This window comes from Leptidea sinapis, chromosome 20 (assembly GCF_905404315.1).
Source record: "Leptidea sinapis chromosome 20, ilLepSina1.1, whole genome shotgun sequence".
In the NCBI taxonomy this organism is placed as follows: Eukaryota; Metazoa; Arthropoda; class Insecta; order Lepidoptera; family Pieridae; genus Leptidea; species Leptidea sinapis.
In genome coordinates this window covers 11,733,032-11,759,658 of record NC_066284.1, presented here as the reverse complement: position 1 = coordinate 11,759,658, position 26,627 = coordinate 11,733,032, and the positions used below count along the sequence as shown (strand labels likewise).

The following is a 26,627-nucleotide window of genomic DNA, read 5'->3' as shown; positions in this document are numbered from 1 at the left end:
AGTTCTATATTAATATTATCATAGTCAGCTCTGTAGAAGTTGTAGCGCAAAATATTATTGGTTTTTAGACAAGTACCATTGAAATAATGTATTGTTATTTCTATATTCATGTTCGTACAGCGATCTTTCCGAGTACGAGCTGCTGCTTACAACCGACACAGTGTCTACTAACGACGGCGGCCGAGCGCGGACTGACGTTGTTTCGATAGATCTTGTTGTGCAATGCGTACGGAGTGACAAAATAAAATAGCCGTGAATACTACACTTTAAAGCTCATGCTTATCAGAAAAATATATGAATTTTAGACGATTAATTTTTATTTTTTTCTGAGATTATTTATAACATATTTATTTATTTATTTCCCGTGTTTCTGTAAATATTATATTTGCTTTCCTTACGTAATTTTTAAGAGACAAAATTATATAAATAGTTGCAGAAAAATGATCCTGAATGAAGCCCTATTTCGTCAATTTTGTGTGAAGAGGTAACTAATGATAATCGTTTTTACAACATAAAATATCAAAATTTCAAAGCAAAAATTTCCCGGTAATTGGAGATAAAGAAGTAATCTATTTGTGGCAATTTTTAGTTTTCTTAGATTTAGTTTAATTTCATCACAAACTCTACCGAAAAATATCTTATTTTTGTCGGATTCGTAAACGCGTCATTAAGTCGCATTGTGCAGGAACGACACAAATCTGGAGGAATGCTTTTATTACTCAGACAAAGCCCAGAGGTATTATTAGACCGATTACAACAATAAAATATAAGCATTTATTGTAAGGCTTGAAGACACCCAAATTATAATGTTCTGAAAAATTCATTTATTACACGTAAGAAAGATCCATATTGTATTAGTAACCAGGCTTAAAAACTAAATGTTAGTCTAATGTTAGGCTTTTTTCAAGCGTGGAGGTTCATTATGGGGCAATCTAGCCTACTCGCCATCACACCAAAGTTGCTGTTGGTACTATCTCTTACGCGGCGCATTGGAGGCGAGGATATAATGATGATTGTGGAACAGCACCAACTAAATATTGAGTAGTGACTCACGCCTAATATAATAACGTTAATCTGGTTGGAGTCCGCTGTGAGGGCCCAGGGCGCTGCCGGCGGCCCGGCCTCGCACTCTGTGTCACCGTGCGACCGCAGGGACCTGTTAATACACAAATAAAATTGTAAACATTAACTTAGTGTTATTACAAAAAGAAGGAAAAACATGTGTTGAACACTTGCTGTTAAAAATCTGTGTCTTTCTGTTGTTCAGCGTTCAACAATCTTTAGACATTGCTTATATTTAAACACGAGTCGAATCTTGTCTAAGGTGAGTCTAACGGATAGTTCATATTCAGGAAGATATACATTATATTATGACATATACCAAAACAGACAGCTGACAAAAATTGTGTTCCGTTCGGTTTTAATTGTGCCTGTACACTTCAGTTTATGTGGTGCTTAACGAAGTTTTAGTTAACAAACTAAAGACTATTTTGTAATAGAAAAAGAGAAACTCCATTTTAGAAATCGTTATTGTTAGGTCATTGACATTTATTTATACGTTATTGTTAGGTCAATGTTGAACACACTTGTCTTAGCCATGTTTTAATTATTATTTTGTGATACCACCGTAACTATCTTATTAATAAACTCAAAGTAAAGTCATTCCAAGTTTAAAACTTTTTGTCTTTATCTTACCTTTGTCGGTACAGAATTACATGACAGGGGGAAATAATTATATGCTTCGAGTAACTTTACACCGCGTTAAGTAATAAGACAGTAATAAAAACAAACCACAATAGTTGTGGTTATAACGTTGAACCTAAAAAATCTTTTAATCATGGTAAATATTACAGTATTGGCTCAAAGCCATGATAATTTTAAATATTAAAAGTATCTTAATTCAATTAGGATCAGCTTATTCATTTCCATTAAATCTATCAGCAGGCTGAAGCGAGACAGAGCTCTAGAAATCAGGAATATTCTGTACTTGTATTGCATTGTCATATAGCAGTAGAGCCCACAGGCCTGCATTGATATTTACTAGAATAGGAATTAGAAAGATATATTTTTTAAATGATTTCGAAAATTAATCCACTCAAAAGACAGGCAGCCTGCTTACTCTCCCACAAAACTTTTCTTATTTCACCATGCAAATGTTTTCCTACACAAGATTTATTGAAATTATTTATAAGATTCAGTAATTTTGCAACATTCAAATTCAAGAATAACTAATTCTGAGTATGGAAATAAAAGATATTCTGTTAAAGTCAAGATTACAAACACACTCATTAACATTAATACAATAAAATTATAAAAAGGCATCTACCGTATTTCAATCAACCGTTACGGACAGCAAAAATAATGCAAGTTGCAATCGAGTATGGACATGATACTAAAACATGGCCATTAAGTGGAATTTACCTTGAGCGACGCGGTATATTTGTACGCTATTTATAATAAAAATTACTTTTTTTAAAATCAATGATATACAGCTTCTGTACTATTATTTATTCTGTGGTATAATTTATAATTACCCGACTCTCGTGTTGAGGAGCACAGGTAACGTCGCGTCTAGACAGTTGCCCGCGGCGGGACAGTGCTCGCGCATGGGACAATGCACGAACCCCAAGTGCTGGAACAACATTAGCTTGCGATCCTGTTCCATACGATCCAGCATTTTATACCTAGAAATTGATAAAAATATGATATATGAACAATTTCATAAATATATGGCTATTTTGTTTTATTTTTATGGAATAGGAAAACAAACGAGGAGGAATCACAGGAGCGTTGTCGGCCTTTAAGAAAGGTGTATGCGCTATTTTTGAAGGTACCCATGTCGTATCATCCCGAACAAACCACATGAGGAAGATAAAATATAATTTTGTCGACGACATACATATTTCATATCGTATAAGAAACATTTAGCGGTTTAGCAACTGTGAAAAATAAATGGCATAGTTACCTAAAATCATCTTGTAAGACATCTGTGATTTCTTTGATGTCCTCCTGTGTGATGGTCCCGGTCGGAGATATACGTTTGAAGTGATAGAAGAGGTCCGCATGTTCAAGAAGCAATTCCTGTGAAAAACAGAATACATACTCTTCGAACACTTTTAAGTTCTCAATTTTATTTGATACTAGCTATTCACGCGTACGAAGTCGCGGGCTAAATCTAATCGAAATCTAAAATAACCATAAAAATAAAAATCGTGTGCAACAGCTACTTGCGCGATTTAGCAGAAAATATACAAAACGATGCAGCGAAATTTTGAGGAAGCTTAAAAAAATGAAATATTTGGATGTAGAAATTTCTCGACTTGAAATTTCCTCCATGAAAACACGGTGTTCCATTAATAGCTGTAATTTCTTTAAAATATTAACATAAATTCTTTATTTATTTACAGAGTGTGAATTGTTGCATCCTCTCCACTCAATAAATCTTGAGTTTTTTTTATTATTATGATTATGTTAAAACTTTTGAGTATTTTGTTGCAGCGCTCTTCATAGATTTTAGTTAGTGTTTGCAAGCAAATGAAGCTGTAAATATTAATTTATAAGAGTGGCAATGAGTTTTTTTTTCTCATTAAGCCTCAACATTTCACCAGTAGGCTAATTTGCACTTTTCTAAGCATTGCCGGTGTCATTATGGCGATTTGTGTTGTGTAAATTATTATACGTACAAGAGCGGCTCTACTTATTCTTTGGCGTTGAACAGCCAATTATTAATAGTTATTAGTTTATTAATGAGTCTGAATAAAAGGCTTATTTATTCATTATTTATTTATTTACCTTGCGTTTTTGCCCCTGATGGCGACCCCACAAATTGAAAAACACTACATTAATTGAACACTCAAGTTGTAGTTCTGTAATTCTGTTTGAACTAGAGCTATCGTCCACGAGTGCACACAGCACATATATATTGCACATTTGACATTTGGACGTAGTTAAGAGGACGACTCAAATCACACCTTAGTCAAAATAGAGTTAAGTATGCCATTGTACTCCTGAAGGTCAAATCTGTCAATTTGGATATTTATATGGAAGATTATTTAGAGCTGAAATTTCAAATGCCTCTAACTCAAAAGTACCTTTGTATGGTTTGAGTCCTTTCTTCTTAACTACGTTCATTTGTTTTTAAACTTTTATCATCGCGGAACTATAACATTGTAATTATTATGTACTACTAGCTGACCCGACAGACGTTGTTCTGTATATAAAATTAAGTTTATTTTTACCTCCTGCAAAAGTTAGAAAGATATAAATTCAAATTAGTTATTCATTTTAAACTATTCTTTCAATTTGATTCCTGAACGACGGGGGACACTTCAAAGGAAAAACAAAATTGTTGTTTTTAAACCTTCTCTGGACTTCCACAAATAATTCAAGACCAAAATTAGCCAAATCGGTCCAACTGTTCTCGAGTTTTAGCGAGACTAACGAACAGCAATTCATTTATATATACATATATAGATTAGTGTCAAGTGTCAATGTGTCATGTGTCAAGCTTTTCTCGCCGCCTCCACAGTCCCGCCGTGACCACGATTCATGTAATATCGGCATCGAATGAATAAAATATATATCGTCAGTATTCGTCATAATAATTACAATACGTCCATTTGACAATTCACTGTCGCGGTGTTACCTGGAAGTTGTGCTTCGCCCGTCGTTGTATGTCGCGCTGGTGATCATCGTAGACACTCTGTTGCTGGTCGTCCGTGAGCGCCTCGTAACACTCGCGGCCCATCAGCAACACGCGCACCTCCGACAGTTGCTTCCCCGGCGTCACGTACCCGGTCTCTTCTAGTAAGCGCTTGAACTGCTGACACCATCTGGACATGGATACACTAAGATTCAATATTTTCAAAGTCAAAGTCAAATAAACTTTATTGAATTAGGCTTAGCTAAGCCGCTTTGGAATCGTCACTATAAATATTTCTTTTAAAATTACTGAATCTACCATATGTTTGGAAACTCAATGGCCACTCTTTTCAATCAAAAGAGTATTTTACAATACACAATACATAACAAATTAGTTTGTAAGGTGCAGCATCCATTATATAATTAGTGTTCAAATTTAAAAAGCGTTTTTGACATCAAATATAAAAAACCGGAACAACAACTGGTGTATCATGTATTGAGGCGAATATTGCTTGTGAGCCCTTCAAAATTCGAGCAATCATTTTAAATTTGTGATTTGCAGGGAAATTACACAAAGTTCTGAAACGAATGTGGGAGTGGAAGATCAATCTCGGCATGTAATTTAATGTCAAAAATACCAATAATAGAGCTTATATGACAGGTTTAATTAGAATGGAAGAAGCCATGGACGCATGTAGGTATATTTTACACTAGCTGACCCACCAACGTTGTTTTGCCATATAAATTATTTTTAGAGTTAAACCGTTTCTTGGACATTGCAACATTATTTTTTTTTTCTAAAATAAAAGTGTAAGTGTAAAGATTAATTACAGTCTGTGTATCAAATGGATGTCGACCCAATTACACACCTAAAGGTGTTCCAAGACGAAATAAGGATTCCCAAAAAGACAACAAAACGCTAGGTGAAGACAACATCACAAATGAGCTTCTAAAAGCTATATCGATACCACTACAACCCATTCTGCAAACATTATTTAATAATATTTTAAGAACTGGATGTACTCCGAAGCAGTGGTCGGAATCTACAATCATACTTCTGCACAAAAAAGGTGACCCCCAGCGACGTTAACAGTTATCGACCTATCAACCTTCTGTCTAATGTCTATAATGTGTTTTCTAAATTAATATTTAACAAAATAACTGCCAATCTAGATGAGAACCAGTCGAGCGAGCAAGCGGGTTTACACAAAAACTAGTCAACTATGTATCACATACAAGTATTAACACAGTAGAAAAAACTATTGAATATAACAAAAAGCTCTAAGTAGGTTTTATAGACTACCAAAAAGGTTTTGATCCATTGAACCACACTTCAATCTGGGAAACGCTACAATAGCAATATTGACTTAAGATACATCGCTGTTTTACGTGAAATATACTTAAATAGCTTCGCAAAAATCAGATTAGAAAGAGAGGGCAGAAGGTTCCCTATAGAAAGAGGTGCTAGGTAAGGTGAGGCATTGTCACCAAAAATATATACAGCAGTTTTGAAAAACATCTTTAGGAAATTGAATTGAACAGGAGAGTGAATGGAGAGTACATAAGTCATCTTCGTTTTGCGGATGATATTTATTTTTGCAGAAAATGCGACAGACTTAACAACCATGTTAAATGAATTGACTGAAGAGAGTATAAAATTTGGTCTCTGTATTAACACCAAAAAAAAACAAAAGTAATGCCAAAAAACGGTATAGAAAACGATCCTATAATAACTGACAATCAACAGAAAGATTAGATTACGAGATTGTAAAGGAATATATTTATTTGGGCAAACGATTTCATTCGAAAATCCTATAGCAAAAGAAATATAGAGGCGTATTGCTATGGGGCGGAAACAATATATGAGTTTAAAAGAAATAATGAAAAGCAAATCCATCAATATTTATATAAAGAAAAAGCTCTTCAAAATAGAAATCCTACCTTGTCTATACATTTTTACTGCACTTTGATATATTTTTTCTTATTAATTTTACTTTGATTTGATTCCTAGAACTAATTTAATGTATACATTTCAATACTCGTTACTTAATGTAGGTAAAAGAATAAATAGCTTCTTTTTTGTTATTTTATTTACAATAAAAGATAATAAAGATACACTCACTCCAAGTTTCTCTGCTTTTCGTGCGATTCGTGAAGGTAAGCTTTGAAGACTGATGCGGCTTCGTTCGTCTCTAGTATCTCGTATGGAATCTTCTGAGATTGTCCCAGTGTCTTAACAAAAAAAACATGGATTATAATCAATATTATATTTTTGTTAACATAATTGCAATATATAAATAAAAATACAGCAATTATATATTTTTTTTTTATGAGAGGGGGCAAACGGGCAAGAGGCTCACGGGATGGGGAGAGGCGTTGCCGGCCTTTAAGGTGGGAGTATGCTTTTTTCTTGAAGGTCCCTAAGTTGTATCTGTTCGGGAAGACCGCTGCCGGTAGTTGATTCCACAAAGTGGCTGTGCGAGGCAAGAAATTTCGAACAAAACGCGCGGTTGTGGAATGCCAGACGTCTACGTGATGCGGATGGTACTTTGATTATATTATATAGATATTAGATCATTTATACGTGTAAATAGAAATACACACCTGTGAAAACGTCGCAAAAAAAATTTGGTTGAAAGTAAACCTCTATTTTGAGCAATGCACGCACACTAACACAAAATGACATACAAATCACGAGTGTAAGACGTAGCTTGTCACGCACACTAAAGTAATAATAAGGCCTGACCTGTCTTGGTCGGTCGTCTAGCAGCAACAGGCAAATCTAGACGTATAAATTATGTAAGATTATACTATATGAAATTATATAAGATAACTAGCTGACCCGGCAGACGTTGTTTTGCCATATAAAATATAATTCACGCGATAGTTTTATAAATAATAGCCTATGTGTTATTCTGGTGTGTAAGCTATATTATTGTAAAGTTTCATCAAAATCCATCCAGTAGTTTTTGTGTTAAAGAAGTACAAACATACATCCAGACATACAAACTTTCACATTTATAGGATTAATAGGATGCATAAGTTAGGACATGCGAAAACTAAGTTTCCTGCACGGAAATTATGCTATTTGCTGAAAGCGTACTAGGAAGGAGTTCTTCTATTTTGGGCCACGTCTTTGTACAGGATTTAACAACGATATGAGTTTCGTCTGTTGTACAATTAAGAAACTTTTTTCACCGATTCTTATGAATTTGGTAACACATTTGTTTGTTACATTTACTGGGATCATATTGTAAAAGGACTTAACCGAGTACTAGGTTGAACATGTTTATGTTTGTTCTCTTCTCTTTTATTCTATTTTAATCTAATAATTGAAAACTTATATAACTAAGAGTCTATAATCAGCTTTAAATTATTATTTAATTTTAATTTATATTATATAATTAGTAATAGTAATAATAAGTATGTTGTAGTTAATTGTCACAGCAGAAACTAGGAATGTTGTGTATATCTGTTATTGATGTTATGTAATTGTTATATGTGTGAACTGTTTATGTATCATTAGGAAATAAAATGAATAATTATTAGTTATATATGCAACTGTTGTGTAATAAGGGGTATTAAAACACGAATATGGGTTAATAAGCTGCTAGTAGTATCACATGAGTGTTTTAATACCTAATTATCAAGAGTTGCATACAAGACTTTATCTATATTCCAATTTAATATAATATTATACAATTTTAGGGTAGCCAGCGCAATAGCAGACAAGAACCATGCATCATTATATAGCGGATATAATCTACTATACGATAGTATGCCTTCTTTGTCAAAGAAAGTAAGCATTACTGTTTCGGTCTGAAGGGCGCCGTAACTAGCGAAATTACTGGGCAAATGAGACTTAACATCTTATGTCACAAGGTGACGAGCGCAATTGTAGTGCCACTCAGAATTTTTTGGTTTTTTAGCAGCACTGTATTATAATGGGCATGGAGTAGCATCAGCTGAACGTTCTGCTCATGTCGTCCCTTATTTTCATTAAAAAAAGTATCCACACGAAAGTTTAAGAAAGATTATTGTACCTGGTAACGGGGCCGCTCGCCGACCCGTAGAGTTGCGTCGCTGTTCTCCGGACCGGAGCCTGAGCCCGAACCAGACGAGAGCCGGGAGCCAGTGCTGAAGTACACTGAGAAATCCCGGTGCGACCGGATCTGACGCACCACTACACTCCAATCACTGCTTAACAAATTATCATATTTATTATAATTTTAAATTATTTAAGTCTAAATTACATGTTTAAGTTTTAAATGGGGCCTCGAAATAGAGATATTAAAAAGTACTATCTATATAAATATATCTGTAGGACAACTCCTGTGCCACAGTCCCATGTGCAGGAAGCACCGGGGCATAAAATGAATAGGGAAGTCCCAGGCCCAATGGTGTCAATAAGAGGCGACTTAGGTCATTTACCAGTAAAAGGCTTCTTTGCACAGGATGCCGGCTAGATTAAGGGGTCCACAACGGCGCTTTTGTCTGCCGTGAAGCATGTGTAAGCATTATTGTGTTTCAGTCTGAAGAGCGCCGGAGCTAGTGAAACTTACTGGGCAAATGAGATTTAACATCTTACGTCTCAAGGAGACAAGCCCAATTGTAGAGCAGTAGCTCAGAATATTTAGGTTTTTCAAGAGGCCTGAGCGGCACTGTATTGGAATGGGCAAGGCGTCTCAATTACCTCGTCTCAACTGAACGCCATGTTTATCTCGTCCCAAATTGTAATAAAAAAAACTGGATATCCAAGAGATGGCAGCTATTTTGGTCAAAGGATCAGCCTAGCTAACTTCACATAGGTTGTACTGATACGTTTGTTACCACAGCAAGACAGTTAGTTTTGGACTTAACCTTCGCTACGGAAAATCTGGGAACGCCGAGACCTACCTCTGGGAAATCCGAGACGGACTGCCTGGGACACCTACTAGATAAACCTAAGGCGGAATCTCGAATCATTTCTGAAGAGTATCAACACTGTAGAGAGTTGATGTAGCTGAACCGGCTCTAACGCAAATTGTTCTAGATGCCTATGAAGCGAGCTGTCCACTAGAAAAAAAGACCTCTAATCGAGAAGTACCGTGAAGGAATTCTGAGCTTGAGAACCTTAGAAAGAAAACCCGAACATTATTCAACAAGGCTAAAAACACCAAAAATTGGTCGGCTAACACAAAAGCCTTAACGGAATCCAATAAAAAAAATCGTGGAGAATAAGAGGAGAGAGTATCATGGAGGAAGCTATGTGAGGACGTCATGAGTACCACTTAACATGCAAGACTGCATAAAATACTCTCGAAAACACGCCCGAACCAACTGAGACTTCTTAAAAGACCAGATGGGACCTTCACATCCGACAAGAAGGAAACCTTGAAATTTCTAGAGCGAAAAAAAGGATTTTTATTTACTTTTAAAAATGTATTAATAACAGCTATCGAGCGGCAGGTGGAAGAATTGTTTATTTAATAAATTCCGACGGGGCAACGAACCATCATTCACAAATAGCCAAGTGTGGTTTTGACCTAGGCACTTGCAGTCAATATCTAGGGAGAGTACTATCTAAACAAGCAAATAAATAAAATTAGTTCAGAAAACTTACTTCTCGTGCAAATCATCTGTAGACAGCTGCATTCTGGTGAGCACTTGAGGCAACTTCGCCAGCTGCTTGCGAAGCTTCTTCGCTGATCTCTCATCTTTGAGTCGCCGTATGTGACGCCGATAAACAACCTGTAATAAGAATTTATATCTTAGATCATTCACACATGTAGACTGTGACAGCTGTGAAAGTCGAAAAAAATTGAGGTTTGACTTAACTTCAATTGACAGTAAATCTCTATTTTGAGCAATGCACGCACGCGAACACCAAGTCACATACAAATCACGTGTCACGCACACTAAAGTAATAAACCTGGCCTGTTTTCATTGGTTGTCTATCAGCAAGACGTTATGTCTGTCTATAATTATACTTATAAATTATCTAAGGTTTATATATAACACTTATATCCGACGTCCTACATTAAGTAATGTATGTATATAGTAGAAACCAAGCAAAGCGCAAGTTTTGTTTATTAAATTCCTATAAATTTCTACTCCTGTGGCACTCAACATTGCACTTATTAAAATAAATAATAGAAAAAATAATAAAAGGTCGAAACGTCAAGCGGTCTCACTGAATAATTCTAAGCTATATATAAAATGTCCGAAAGTGATCCTTATTACAGATCCTAACTATATCAAATATATTTATATATGTAATTAAATAAAAAACTATACGCTCGTTTGTCCTCCTCATACACAAAAAAAAATTAAATAGACAAAAACTGCATTTTTGGATTTTTTTAAATAAATCTTCCTATATTCCTAGCAAGGATTCCAATCTGTTGATTTTAACATTCTTTTAAAACAACATTCACGCTCAAGCGTTTTATGAATTATTTTACTTACAATCTATGCACGTAAAGTGATGCGACAAAAATACTCAAACATCAAATATTAATTACACAAGTCAAAAAATACATAAACATAGTGTATGAGTATTATATTAACGATTATAACGATATATTATATAACTATAAATATATTTATTACTAAGCAGTTTCCGATGACGGAATCATCATTTCACCAGGCATAGGCTTCGACTATATTTTTGGATTGGAAAAGACCCACTCCACCACGTCGCCACAATCAATGACATTTAAGCGAGCATGAAGAAGCCACAAAAACTTAAAAAACAAGAGAGAATGTGTATTTGATAATATTATGCACTACATAATAATTCACCTATTAAATTAAATAACAATGTTATATATTCACCTGTGTGCCATCATTGCCAAAATGCTGCACAAATTTCGTCCATTCGGGATACTGGCACAGCCTCTTACTCGCCGATGACCACATTTCCCTGATAAAAAAAATATTAATTAAAAAAACGTTATTTCGTGGCAGTAATGTTCAAAGTCTATGAATGAAAACTGCCTCATAAGATAGGTAGTTTTGCTTTGGAAAATTTTTGAGTGTGATTATGAATCTAGTGATGGTTCAGACCCACTTATCGCGTAAGTTTGACATGTTACAGTACTTCTGTTTTATCTTTTATTAACAGCAGTTACCTTCAAATCCAGCAAAAGCACTCACTTGTGATCCTGCACGTGTATCCTGATGAGCTGCGTGAAAGCCTCTGTGACAAAGTCCAACTGCTCGCGCCTGATTCGCAAAGCTTCCGCATAGTTCGCCACCTGCAATATGCACTATTTTAAAACTTGCAAGGGATGTATCTAATAATATTTATGTCATATTACGTGTAATAAATGCTACCAGTGGGTTTTGCCCTTAAACACCTACAACTGTCTGTCTCGACGTCTAGTCGCTAAGAATATGCTAGAGCCACAAAAAACTTGTATTAAGATGATAATGCACAGCTTAAAAGTACTAATTTAATAATTTAATATTCATTACTAACTAACCATATAAAATATTTCGAATATATACAGACTATAAAGTAAATTTAATATAATTGGTGTATGACACGTAGATTATATGTTTACAATTTGTTTATTAAAGCCACGTCTGGCAAGGGGTTGGAACTATCAAAAGTCATCTACTTATTACCCTGGAAGTATTATATATAAAAATCAGCTATTACAGCTAGCTTTGTACTATGACCTGAGTAAAATTATAATTTCATGAATATTAAGGGTGTCTGGCAAGGGGTTGCCACGATGTTAAGTATCTGGCAATGAATAACGTGATTTTTAATAATATTCTGAAGGTAAGATCGAAAAATCGCACTTTATTATTTGATGTATTTAGATCGGTACTTTACACACCTTTAGTACCGTTTACCTGCCAAAGCCACTGCAACCCAAACTCCATAATGGTCCAGTGTTCTTACCGGAGCATGCGCTCCCACCTCAAGTGCGACTCGTAACGTAACGTAAGAACGACGTACATGAAACGTTCCGTACCATATTTTTGAAATTCTTATCAAGAATGTCAAAATCAACCCCAACCGTCGCTGTATATCTATACTTACTAATATTATAAAGAGGAAAGTTTTTTGTTTGTTTGTTTGCATTGAAAAGACTCCGAAACTACTGAACCGATTTGAAAAAATCTTTCACTGTTGGGGAGCTACACTATCCCCGGGTTACATAGGCTATATAACAATTTCAAAAAAATTAGAGATCCTCACTAAAAGTCCAATAATGTAACCCAAGGTGAAAAAAAGTGTACGTGGACGGTGTGGCGGGGTATCAGCTATATACAGCGAGGCGCAACAAGGCGATATTGGATAAACACACAGATAGAACTACTTAATCGTAATAAATCATCATAAAAAAAAATTTCAAAAATCAAATACACAACTGACCTAAATAAATCAATTTTACATACCATTTCGGAAAAACCTGTAAGAAATGTAGTAGCCGCTAGCGTAGACACCTACTTCGTGCCGTCTTATGCGACCACGTAAGGGTATTAAAATTTTGTTTCCCTAATATGTAATTTGTTTGAAAATTTCAATTATTTACTTTAAATTCTAGAATTTATTTTTTACGATTAATTCGTCGCTATTATAGCGCCACGCTGTATAATAATTATAATTGCAAGACAAACTGAAAACCATACCTTAATCCTGGCCTTCGATTTATCAATCATCTGTGCCAAGAGGAAGAACGCTTGATCAACATTGACATTGTCATGGCTGGAGGTCTCCACAATCGGTATGGACCCCTTGAATTCCTTGCGCTGCACTAATCTCTCTGCTTCCCTCACCCCCTGCTCACATGACTCATCGTTCTTCGACGTCACGAGAACCACGGGTTTCTTCAACTTGATGATGTTTTGTAGAATTGCAGCTGTGATTTCGTTCTGAAAGTTGAAAAAAGGAGATATTTTAAGGTTAGAGTTTCATAGAATACACTCAAAATTTCAGATGTCTAAGTGTTGCTGTTTATGATATGGCTTTGTTATTTAGCCACCTTTGTCTTGCCCCTAAAGTCTGCATACACCCTGATATTAATAACATGATATGAACCAAATAGCTGCGATACTCAAATTTTTCAAACATCTAGACTTTTCCTGAGCCTCATACGCCATGGGATGGGATGAATTATTGCAATATATCCGAAGAAAAGGGGAAGCGCTGTGCTTCCCCGGGGCATAAAAATAATAGAGAAGTCTAAAGGTGTCTTAGGCCTAGGGTGTCTTAAGAGGCGACTTAGGGCACCAGTGGGAAGCTTCTTGTTATAGGATGCCGGCTAGATTATGGGTACCACAACGGTGCCTTTTTCTGCCATAATGTGTAAGCATTATTGTGTTTCGGTCTGAAGTGAAGGTGAAATTACTGGATACCTAACATCTTATGTCTCAAGGTGACAAGCGCAATTATATTGTCGCTGAAAACTTTTGGGTATTTCAAGAATCCTGAGCGGCACTGCATTGTAATGAGCAGGGAGCATCAATTACCATGAGCTGAACGTCCTGCTCGTCTCGTCTCTTAATTGTCATAAAAAACATATGGAACTGATACCTCACCTGCTTTTCCCAAGTCCTACCCGGCACCAGACTGACATCGTACACGCACAGGAATCCGTCCACGCTGAGTTTTCCGTCAGGGATGAGCCTCTGCTCGTACTCCTTCTCAATCCCGAGCTGGTTCTTGCACACGTACATCAGCTTCTCGGCCGACTGAAGTTTAGTTGCCACGCACCGTTTCACATACGATTCAGTTTTACCCACCGCTGAAAGAGATATACAAAAAATGAGGAAGGCACAAAAATTTAATTTGAATGACTATACTGAATCACTACACACTTGAATGATATAAGTATCAACAGCAGCTAGACTCCAGAGCATGGCACGTGTTGGAGGTGGACTGTATAAATAAAGACACGGTTTTCCGGATCGAACTGCTACAGGCGCTGAAAGTTTTAGGTCCGCTCGGCTCAACGGTCGCTCTAGAAGTGAAGTTGTAGCACACATAAATTTCATATGGTGCTCAATGTACGCGAGCGACCTAGCAGTAGGTGGGCCGGCACAGTATCTCGTTTATCGTTAACCAATCATAGCACGTCGTTACAGGATTACTTTTACATATTGTTATTATTACTAATATAATTAATCACATCAAATATAAGAGATGCTCTTGTTATACATGAATATAGTTTTTCTTTTGTTTAAGTGATAATGTACTTAGATTACAATAGGGCTGACATGTACATAGTTATAAAAGCACTCAAATATATAAAGGAATATATTTTTTTATACATTTCAGAGAATCCAAATTAGGTATACACACGGTATATATTAAGATTTCCCTTGCTCTGCTTCAGCAGCTTGACTTGTACTTAAATATCATAATACACATCTATAAACATTTAAAGTCAAACGGACTATTCGATTTCATTACATATTCAATCATCTTCTCTCCTTCCAACCTGGCATGCTGTCGGTCAGTTTGTGGCCGGCACTCTATGCCATTGCAAAAGCTTTTAAGCTACCAGCAGATTGTGACCAGAGTCCGTCATAATTATGGGCGCTGCCATCACGAATCATATTTTATTCCTATATACCTCGGTCGAAAGTACGTATCTCCGGATTAAATTGAAATCTAAAGTTTATGATTTGTCCATTGATACAATAACAATTACACACCTATCACTGGATTCACTCGTGCCGCAAATATCGGGCATGCATCAATTTTTTCAATGCAATGTTTTCCGTACCATCGATCGGCTATTAAGAAATGTATTTAACGCCTCTCGAAAAAAACACAGACCGCATTACAACAACGACCGCTGAAGTTATCCGCGTGCGCCAGAGCATGTCGGTGACGATGTCGGTGAAAGAAGTTTTCACTGCAATAACAAATAGTTTACCTTTGAATGGTTGGAAGCAGGAATCGTCGACGAACTCAGTTTGCTCAACAACCTCGAACCGGTACTCCTGTTCATCGTATTCCTTCTGCACGTTGCCCCAGTAGAGGAAGTGGTCATTGTTGACCACGCGACCGCTGAAGTCCGACTACAACATAATGCACCAAGTCAAGTTTACCAGTGGGAGGCTTCTTTGCACAGGATGCCGGCTAGATTATGGGTACCACAATGGCGCCTAGTTCTGCCGTAAAGCAGTAATGTATAAACATTACTGTGTTTCGGTCTGAAGGGCGCCGTAGTTAGTGAAATCACTGGGCAAATGAGACTTAACATCTTATGTCTCAAGGTGACGAGCGCAATTGTGGTGCCGCTCAGAATTTTTGGTTTTATAAGAATGCTGAACGGAACTGCACTGTAAAGGGCGGGGCGTATCAATTACCATCACCTGAACGTCTTGCTTGTCTCGTCCAGTATTTTCACTAAAAAATTCTACACTCATTCAAAAGGGGGTTTAAAATTTGTTTATTGCATGCAATGACATTCTATATACATATAGACAATTCACGTCATATAAATTCAAAGCCGAAATATGGAACATGCCATAAATTTCAAAATAATAAGCTTCGACTGTTATATCTTTACATTGCCGTATTTACTCCAGTTGTTCCTAAGATCCTTGGCCAATAAGCAGCAATGTAAAAACATTTATTCAGTTTAGGTTCAATACGTAAGCCAAATGTAATAGTAGGTACCTACACTCATCACGCGTGATTTTGAGCGGGATAGCTTCGTCTAGAACAAAACAACCCAAGCGGACAGACACGCGTGGCCAGACAACCTTAATAATAACAGTAAGAAATCTGATTATACTACGAAGTTCTATTTCGTTTAGGGCTTGGCACCAACCTAAAACCTATCAGTAGGTAGTTACGTTACGATTTGCATAAGGTGTATTAAATTAAATTTTTAGTCGTTCGATACTTTTCAGTTTTTGAAGTCGGTTTTTTTAAACGTAGTTTTTATAAGTATAAAAACTCCTAGCTACAAAACCGTTTTTAAATTGAGTTATACATTTAAAACTAAACTGTAAAGTATTAATCGCACTTCTAAAATAAAAGACGGATGTCTATGCGAAAGATTTAATTTTCGAATCATATGTAGTTATATGTAGCCTATGATAGTACGCCATGTTTAATAAATTTAATTAATGTAAATTGTGCGTTTGTTGGTAGCAAACTATATAAACAACGTTGCGTAAGCTCTAATTTGAGGTTTATTTATCTATAAGCGGACTAAATAATGAGAAATAGACAAATAAAATTTGAAAAACAAAACTTTATGAACGATGCGGGATTCGAACCCACGACCTCCGGCGTTCCGTGCCGGTTATTTGTGTATTAATCCTAGAAGTGAGGGTTATCACTTCAAAAAAAACATAACATATTGTTTAGATTTACAAGAGCGACATCTCAAGTCAATTTCCTAATATGCAAATATTGGGGTTGAGCAGGTTATCAACTGTAAAGTAGATCCTGTAGATGAAGCCACAACCCGAGAGTTGAACAAAGCAAACAGAATTTTATAACGAGGCGGTACTCGAACGGGTAGCTCATTTGGTTAGAGCACCGACACGGAACGCCGGAGGTCGTGGGTTCGAATCCCGCATCGTTCATAATGTTTTGTTTTTCAAATTTTATTCGTGTATTAATCCTAGAAGTGAGGGTTATCACTTTTAAAAAAAACATAACATAATGAGAAATAGAGAAAAATAAACCAGCAATAATTGTAGGTAAGGCCCTAAGCGAGACTTCTGCTGAATTGAATTTGTATGATGACTCTCAAACTCAATTAAGCCGAATTCGAAGCCAGACCCTTAGAATGTTATAAATACTCATTCAGACTATTCGATGCTTTATCACATAATAAAAGTGTTGCATCGCCAAATTACAATAATTTCAAAGGCATGCATGCTGTGCGGTGACGGGATGCATGAGGACAACCCCTACCGCCGCCTTAGAAATAGCCCTGAGCATCCCTCCGCCTCACTTATTCATATATCAAGAAGCGGCAATGGCTGCGCTAAGATTAAAACATCTGAAAACACAGAGAATTGACAAAGTAAGACATCTTCGCATACTTTCAGAAGCATGGTCAGCTATGCCACTTGTGGAAGCAGCTAGTGATAAAATAGAGCGGACTTTCATTTTTGACAAAAACTACAGAATAGAGCTCGAGGAAAGGAACGACAGCGTCCTTACACATTATGAGCTCGACCTCTACACAGATGGTTCGAAGACGTATTCAGGCACAAGTACGGGAGTCTTCTCGGAAGATCTAAATATCAGCATATCCGAGCCCTTGGGTAAGCTTAACACTGCATACCAGGGGGTTTTGCTAGCTGCCAATGCTATCTTGGCCAGAGAGGTTCAAGATCACTCCATTAGAATACTCTCTGATAGCAAATCGGTATTACAATCCCTTCAAGGTAAGATAATCATTTCCAGCCTATTACTTGAATGCCACTCAGCATTAAATAAGGTGGCTGGTAAAAACAACAACCTAACACTTCAGTGGATCAAAGGTCACAGTGCGATCAGGGGCAACGAGGCGGCAGACCAACTAGCTAGAAGGGGTTCTGAGACCCAACCGGTTGGACCAGAGCCTTTCCTGCCTCTGCCACATAGTTGGTCCAGGAACCACTTAAATCAAAAGATAAAAGCACTACATCAACAATACTGGGATAGCCTTGAGGAGTGCAGGCAAGCCAAAGCAGCTTTACCTTGCGCCGACTTGCGTTTTACCAGGGAAATCTTACAACTTAATCGGTGTCGACTAAGATGAATATTATGTGCGGCCACAGGTCACGGCAATTTTAACAGGCATCTCTTTAATATAGGTGTCACGGACAGCCCTCTATGCAGAGGTTGCCTGGGGGCAGAGGAAACAGCCGCTCACGTTCTGCTGGAATGCAGTGAGGTGGCAAACTACAGGGCGAAGCACCTGGGGTCACCAGGCGCTCTTCGGGAAGTCTTCCGCGACGTTAACAGGTTGGGTGACTTCTTGGAGGAGCTTGGCTGGTTGGAGTAGCCTCTACCACCCTCGCACGCAAAATAGGCGCATATGACGTCGAGTTGCGGAAAGCGCCCGTGTGAAGAAGAAGAAGAAGAAGAACGTGTTGAAAGCTTGGATCAATTATACGTCTAGATGGACAAAGAAATTGAGGTTGACAGTTAAGCTCTATTTTAAGCAATGCACGCATACTAACACAAATCGCGTGTGAGACGTGGCTTGTCACGCACACAAAAGTATTAAACCTAGGCCTGTTTTTATCGGTTGTCTAACAGCAAGCTAGATGTATAACTTATTTTAGCTTCAAATACGCAAACCGGGTTAAATTTTAATCTAAATCGGATCTAACGAACAAGCATTGTATATTCTATGATGCCCATATTCTTATGTAACAATGTAACTTATTATATGTCCGACAGCACAATAGAGTTGAATGGAAATTGAAATCTCTATTGAGAGCCGATTTATCCATCCCTAAGCTTCATTCATTCAACTAGATGTTAGATAGTTATGTTACATAATATATTTTTCGGTTTGGCGTAAAGACTGTGAAAACAAATATGACGTGTTCCAAAGTCAAAGTTTTTATTTGCATAAACATGTTAGATTGATGTTACATAAGTATTATAAAGTACATGTTTGCCACATTTATGACGTGCAAATTTTACAAAATACATTTCTAAATCATTAGTTACAAAAAATCAATTTAACAAAAGATTAGTAGCAGTATTATATAGTATATAGTCAAGTTTTTAATTGAAAATATTCGTCTAATGAATATAAGCATTTTTACTAAGGTATATTTTCCATTTAGATGAGAAATTCCTATTTGACGATACCTCTCTTATTAAAAGTTTCTCTGAAATAATGTAGTTCTACAGCAAGGTACTTGTAGTTTGGTGGGGTCCCTGAATGGGAAAAGAGAAGTGTTTTCATGTTTACTGAATTCGCTAAATTTTCGAACAACCATACAGCACTCAAATATGTATTCAATAATTGTTAACTGGTTATATTTTTTAAATACGGGTCTGCAGCTTTCAAGGGGTCCTTTTGCCCGTTGCAGCCCTCAAACATTTTTTTAGCGCTATTAAGAGTGTATTTATTACTATTGAGTTACCCCATATTATGATACCATACCTAATTATAGACTCCACGTGGTAAGCCGTTAAAGCCGCCAATAATTATTGATGATTTTTTTTTGGGGTTCAACAGGACTAAAACAACGTGGGCATTGATTCTAGTTCGATATTAGGATGTTCTTTGTCAGTTACATTGTCATGCGCCCGACGTGGTTTACGTGATTGGTTCTCGGCATGACATCATGACGTGATCACGGTAACTAAGAGAAACCGCATTTATCACGGGAGTGTTCCGAAGAGCTGTTTAACCTGATTCCTGCCGTCGAATCCCACCTTCGCACGACTCGCCATAAATTAGGATTTCATCCCCACTATCTGGATGTGTGGCGGGGTCCTCCACAGTGCGGTTTTTAAGGAGCTTTCTTCCTCGTACTACTAAGCTGTGGAAAGAGCTTCCTTGTGCGGTGTTTCCGGGACGATACGAAATGAGTACCTTCAAAAGAAGCGTTTCAAAAGAAACTGGTTCGCTCGCTTGACATATTGTCAATGTTTGTCAGATATGTGGACGATGTATGCGCTAAGTATGACAGTATCAGTCATAATAAAAAAAAAATTAAACTATATTCATCCTGTACTGGTAGTAGGTAAATGGTAAAATTGCTTTAGGCATGCATAACTGTCATTTTCGACCTATTTGTATAAATCTTCTTCAAATTTCATTTGTAAGTAGTACTTTTTGACACTAGTTTGATTAATGACCGATAATGCTAATGATGTGTTCATCTTTAATTGTTACTTATACCAAATTATACCTAGCATAAACATACCTAGTATAAAATGTGTAATGTAATGTTGACGATCCAAATAAATAAATAAATTATTGATATTCACTGAAAGAGAAAAAGTACTAAAGATCTCTACTATATTATCTTAAAGTTCTTAATATAAACAATAATTACCTGACTCAACACAGAGATATGGTCAACATTGTAATCATCTGCACTGGTTCTAACAAACCTGTTGCAAAGGCAAGATTTACCAATACCCAGTTGACCTTTCTCCTTCTCAGTGCCTGAAAATAAAATATAATAGGATTGAATCAATTTATTCCATTGAAGGTATTATTTAAGTATATTGTTGATTGTATTTGTTGGATGCAATTACTAATTATGACAGTAATCACAACCATCATGTTCACGAGGTATCCTTATACAAACAATGAATTCAAGCTCTAACGGTTGACATGTCCAATATACAATAATTTATATTTGAGAATACTTTTTATGAAATATTATTTAATTTTTTATTTAAACACTATTCATATATTGGATGCAGCACCTTAAAAAATAATTTGTTATGTATATTACAGCCATTATTAAATACTCTATTTCATTGTAATTACTGTGTCACGAGCTCTACTTCTTCCGAACATATGGTAGATTGAGTATTTTTAAAGAAATATTTAAAAAGGGCTTAGTGTAAGCCTAATTGAATAAAGTTTAATGTCATTTCATCTATATATAAATTTCATCTCAAATGGTTTTTAGGAACGGGATTTTTAATTAACACCTTTTTAATGCTTATGTCGGTGTTGGTTAATCGGTGTCCTTCCGCCGCGACCCGCTCTCGCCTCTCACCTCCTCACGACTCAAGCACATCTCACCTATAACTATGTATGTAGTTACAAGCCTATCTTGGATGACACCAACTCCAAAAATTACAATAATCGTAACTAGAATTAGATTGTATAAAAATACGCAATTATTTTTATACTTTTTAGTGCATATTATATCTATTGTTTTGGAATAGTGTTTTTGAAGTCAGTTTTTTTTTTGTTAATTTTTTGATTTTTAGTGCATTTGAAGTACACTAAAATTACAGACAATTAGAAATTCTGCCACAGAGCGCACCCTTACTGTAAGTCGTTATGGAGTCCCATTGATCATCATATTCGACTACGACAATTACTTGACCATAACTATAATATGGTAGATGACTTAAATATCCGGATAGTATAAAAAGATTCGGCCGAGTATCGTTAATTTGCCCCTAAGAATTGAAGAGTTCCGTTATATGAGCTTTCGCATCAGTCCCATCACTATGGTCACTCAGAGAGCAATGGAGAGGGCTATGCTTGGAGTTTCCCTGAGAGATCGAATCAGAAATTAGGAGATCCGTAGGAGAACCAAAGTCACCAACATAGCCCTAATGATTGCAAAACTGAAGTGGCAGTGGGCAGGGCATATAGTTTCATGAACAGATGGTCGTTTGGGATAGTAAATCGCGACCGCTAAATGGCGAGCACGTGCAAGACGCAGTGCTGGTAGGCCCAAGATAGACCAATGACATAGTCAAGATCGCCGGAATATGTTGGATTAGGGTAGCGCAGGAGCGATCATCATGGAGATGTTTGGGGGAGGCCTTTATCCAGCAGTTGTAAATTTAGAATTACGAGCATAGCTGATATTTTTATTTATTCTCATTTTGTTAGATTCCTTTAGTATTCCTTTTAATGCATGAGGATGGGTCACCTATAATTCTTAATTTAAAAATTTCCATGGAACCATTTTTTAAGACCATTCAGAGGATGTTACATAGAGTACTCTTTTAAGATAAATTACAAAGGAAACACTAACAGGAAGTTAAATTTGTGATCTCATAACAATAGGCTCACAATTGTATGAGGAATAGCTGTGTAAGTTAAGAGATAAGATATCAGCTTTATTCAAACAGTCTTAGAGTATATAAATATGCACAGAGGTGGCTAAATCTGAAATTTACTTTTCTGTATAGTTTAGTAAATAAATATCATCACATTTCGCCAAAAAAAATTGATAATTTATGATATATCTCAGAACAATGAAATATAAAAAAATGTGAACATATGATTATAAGTATCAATCTCATAAAGACAGAAGTAGTGCAAAAGAAATTTTATCGGCAATTGGCCTACAAAGATAATGTACTGAAAAAAGCTAAAAACTACTATGATCAAGTAAAATTATATAAATCTCTCTCATAAATCAAATCAAAGAGATTTAATAAATATTTGTTTTTTTACATAAAATTATAAATGGAGGTATTGATAGTTCAAATTTGTTGAATAGAGTAGGATTAACAGTACCCAGGTATAATGCTAGAAGTCACATAAAAGAGATGCAAACTTTTATACAACAATTTGCTAGGAGTAACCTTGGTAAGGCTGCCCCAGTAAATAGAATAGTCAATACATACAACAACAAATTTATAAAAAGCCAAAAACGTCATCGCCCCACAAAAGACTTACTAACTTGACTTAGCTGAGTAGTAGGAATTATAAGTTTATACAACTACGACACTTCACAGATAGTAATGTCAAGCAGAGCTCAAAATAAAATAATTAAACATAACCCTAAACTATGTGCTGGAGAGTACATCAAAGGAATGGGGCACCAACTCTTAAAGATTTTCTTGAGTTGAACAGGCCCACCCACATAGCACACAGAGAAAAAGTGGGATAAAATGAGTGGAGGGAGACCTAAATATAATGTACAACCTCAAAACTTGGTAAAGGACAGCCAAAGACCCAAGTCAACTGAAGGAAGATAATTAAGGGGGCTAAAACCCACACACATAGCACTGGAGGAAGTGGAAGAAGGTTAACTATAAAGCACAAAGACAGTGTTGGAAATTTTATTACTCAGCAAACACAATAGGTACAGACCCACCATAAGATATAGTTGGAACAGTCTGGATGAGAAAAACTTAAAATCATTTGGTTTTTATCAATAGTTTAATAGAGTTTGGGTATGAAGGTCGAAATATATTCAGATTCAAACATTTTCCATAGAGTTACACTGAAAATGAGGTTTGTTCACTAGAACTAGAGTCACATTAGAAACAGGTTGTCATCACTAGTAAATATATAAAAACAATATCTCTGGTGAAGATTGCAAAGTCAGATATTCATTCAAGTAAGTTTATATATCTATATTTATAGATTATATCTATGTTGATATATATAGTTAAATCATCAGTTAAATTTTTTTTGCTTATGTGAAGATGAATTAGTAAGAAACTAATCAAAATATACCCTTTTGAAATCTTTATAACTTGTGTGGTCATACATAATGTTAAATTAGCTATTCCTCATAAATTTAGATTTGGCCATCCACCACCCACATGAAAAATTCACCTTCTATAATATCAAATGAGTTTTATTCCCATGTATCCTAAAAGTCAATGAATGCAGTCTAGGTACAATGCAAAATTTCCATCCTACTTGTAAACAGAAAAGTTTAAAATTAAATAAGTTCTTTCTATAATCCAAAGTAATGTGTGACCAGTTTTAGATAGTAAGCAATTTAGTGATTATTATACATATCAATCTTAAGAAGAACAGTACATTTATTGCATCACTTAACATAATTATATTGTAATTAAAATGATGAAGCTATAAATTTTGATTTAAAAGAGTGGCAAGTTTCTTTTCACTTTTTCTCGTTGAAGCTCATCCATTTCTGAAGTGGTGGTAAATGATTAAAAGAACAAATACTGTTAACTCATAAGTGTTATTTCCTCAACCTAAACAAATAAAGTAATTGTGATTTCATTTGATAGTTATTTATCTGAATGACTAGACAATTCAATAACTCACTGTGAAATTGTACCAATAATATAAATAATTTAATTTTCTTTACTTTGGTAGATATTTTAGTTTATGTATAATCATTTAAATCTTATAGGATACAGAAAATGTGAGTGGTGGTGATCACTTAACACCAGGTGACCCATACACTAGTTTGTCCACCTTTTCCATAAAAAAAAAACATTTACTGAAATTTATTAATATAAGTTAAAACATTTTCTTTTAAGCATTGTGAACTTTCTTACAATGTTTCTTACAATGATGTTAAGATAGTAACTAAATTACATAATATGTGTATAAGTTATCCACAGAAAATCCTTTGTTTGCATTTTTTTTTATTTCCATATTTACTTTGATTATTGCTATCCACTGATAGATTATTGACACTTCAAGTATTGATTAAATGATTTCTATTAGATTTAAGCTCAAGATTAATAACTCACCAGAGAGCCCAACAACTGATATTGTCATTAGTTTTCCACCAATATTCTCTGATTTTTTTGCCATTGTTGTATCAATATCTTGCAGTCAGATAATCCAAGACACTCTTATCACTTGAAACACTCATCACAATACGTATCCTTGAAATAAAACAAATACTCAAAGCCTAGTAAGTAATTCATGACTGCTTTACAGAGGATAGGATTTTAATTGAACTGTATAACTAAAATCATCAGGATCCACTACAGTCAGGTGTATAATTAGTATTTTGTATTGCAAATTTGTAGTTAGAAAAGATTAATTTCGATTATTTGGACAATAGTCTTATCAAAATAGCCAATATTCTTTGCCAGAAAGACAAACGAGAACATATATAGTCAACAACAGAAGTTGATGGCCTATGAATAAAAAAATTATACACAAACTACAAGTAACTTATCAAATGAGACATTTTAACTATTATCCAGATAAATTGCTCTATTAGGCGAAAATTAAAATTCGTGATAATTTATTGTGATAGATTGTTATAGTACAGACATTGACACCTTACTTGAACTCCAGAAACTGATACACACAATTAATTTTAACATAAATACTATGTTTTATGTTGCTACCGTAGCAATTCGAGCACGGGTATGTAATTTGTATTTTACATTTTTTAAAGAATTAATTTCTCCAGCAAAGGATCCAATTTTTCCCGAATGACACCTATCGCGTTGCGTTTTAGATCGATATTGCCATTATTAAAAAAATTCAAAACTAAAAGACGTAGAATGTAGATGATGTCCTTCTACTATGTTATATTCTTTGGAAATAATGTTAGCGGTGATTACAGCAAACATTCTCAACTGCTTTATAATGGATTTTAACCCTTGATAAACATTTTTGCAATGCAATTAAAGTCAGATAATTTTAGAATATAATTGTGCGTGTATGCATTGGCTTGGCAAGAGCTGATTCCCCAAATTAAAATAGAAGTGTAGTTTATATATTATCTATTTTAATTTGGGTATGTCGTAGTGCCTCCACCTGTTGTAAGACCAATACGAAAGACAACTTAACTATTATAATATCATAGTTCCAAAGTTGTAGTTTTATTTCTTACTCATTGTTACTCAAAGAAATATGACTAATAATATGAAAAAGAGAGCCCTTGACTAAAAATATGATACATTTGTCGTAGTGTCACACTATTGTACTCTGTTCGATGTACATCAGAAGTTCATATCTTCTTATAATGTGTTAATCTGGCTGATTACTGTTTAAATTTATATTTAAACTTATGTTACTGTGTCATTATTCTTAATTTATTATTAGAAGTTTATCAAACTGATTTATTTAATTCAAAGTTATATTTTGTTTAAATATACGTTTGTGAATTTTCGAAAGATGATAATACAATTTGATATTAAAATATCCCTAGTCCTAAAGAAATATATTGTTAAGTTTGTCTTCAATGGTGCGTAAAGATTACACGCATATAGTTTTTTTTTGCTTACATTGTGACCCATCTATGTGTGTTAACTAAAACTTATTTTATAGTAACTGGGACGTGCCCAATGACAGCGAGATAATGTTATTTGAATTTACGAACTACGAAACATCACTTATATTAAAAAGAAATCAACGTGAGATCCTTTTAAATTTGCAGCAGTTTTACGGGCATGGTGTAAATGAAATTGTAACTATTATGAATAAATATATTACATATATACATACATTTACTTTTTGGTAATTATTTATTTCAATGATTAATGACGGAATTATGATATAATATCTGTGAAATGTTATTATATATTTCGTAAGAATAGACTGTTAACTATACTTTCCACACCATTTCCCTGAAAATAGGTTATAGGTTTTGTGCGGGCTATTTTCCGCAACTTGACGTCT

The 26,627-nt window shown here is 35.3% G+C and overlaps 1 protein-coding gene across 1 annotated transcript; it reads right to left on the bottom strand.

Annotated features, from left to right (window-relative positions):
* Positions 1-867: 867 nt before the first annotated feature.
* Positions 868-25,448, bottom strand: LOC126970082 (rho GTPase-activating protein 190-like). The gene is made up of 15 exons (XM_050815794.1): positions 25,285-25,448; positions 24,737-24,874; positions 20,626-20,738; positions 15,522-15,666; positions 14,179-14,384; positions 13,270-13,512; positions 11,779-11,879; positions 11,458-11,545; positions 10,244-10,371; positions 8,685-8,841; positions 6,764-6,873; positions 4,646-4,832; positions 2,966-3,081; positions 2,535-2,684; positions 868-1,156 (listed from the first exon to the last, which is right to left on the bottom strand). Exons 2-15 carry the CDS (start codon positions 24,798-24,800, stop codon positions 904-906), a joined length of 2,061 nt encoding a protein of 686 aa, XP_050671751.1. The 5' UTR covers positions 24,801-24,874; positions 25,285-25,448; the 3' UTR covers positions 868-903.
* Positions 25,449-26,627: the final 1,179 nt, after the last annotated feature.

What these genes read in the sequence shown, in the direction of transcription:
- LOC126970082 (XM_050815794.1), bottom strand. Translation starts at nt 24,800, where the DNA reads ATGGCAAAAAAATCAGAGAATATTGGTGGAAAACTAATGACAATATCA. An exon ending in GTAGGACTTGGGAAAAGCAG is followed by an intron (nt 13,513 to 14,178) that starts GTGAGGTATCAG and finishes TTCAACTTTCAG; the next exon opens with AACGAAATCACAGCTGCAAT. An exon ending in GCGAGCGGCCCCGTTACCAG is followed by an intron (nt 6,874 to 8,684) that starts GTACAATAATCT and finishes TTTTTTGTTAAG; the next exon opens with ACACTGGGACAATCTCAGAA.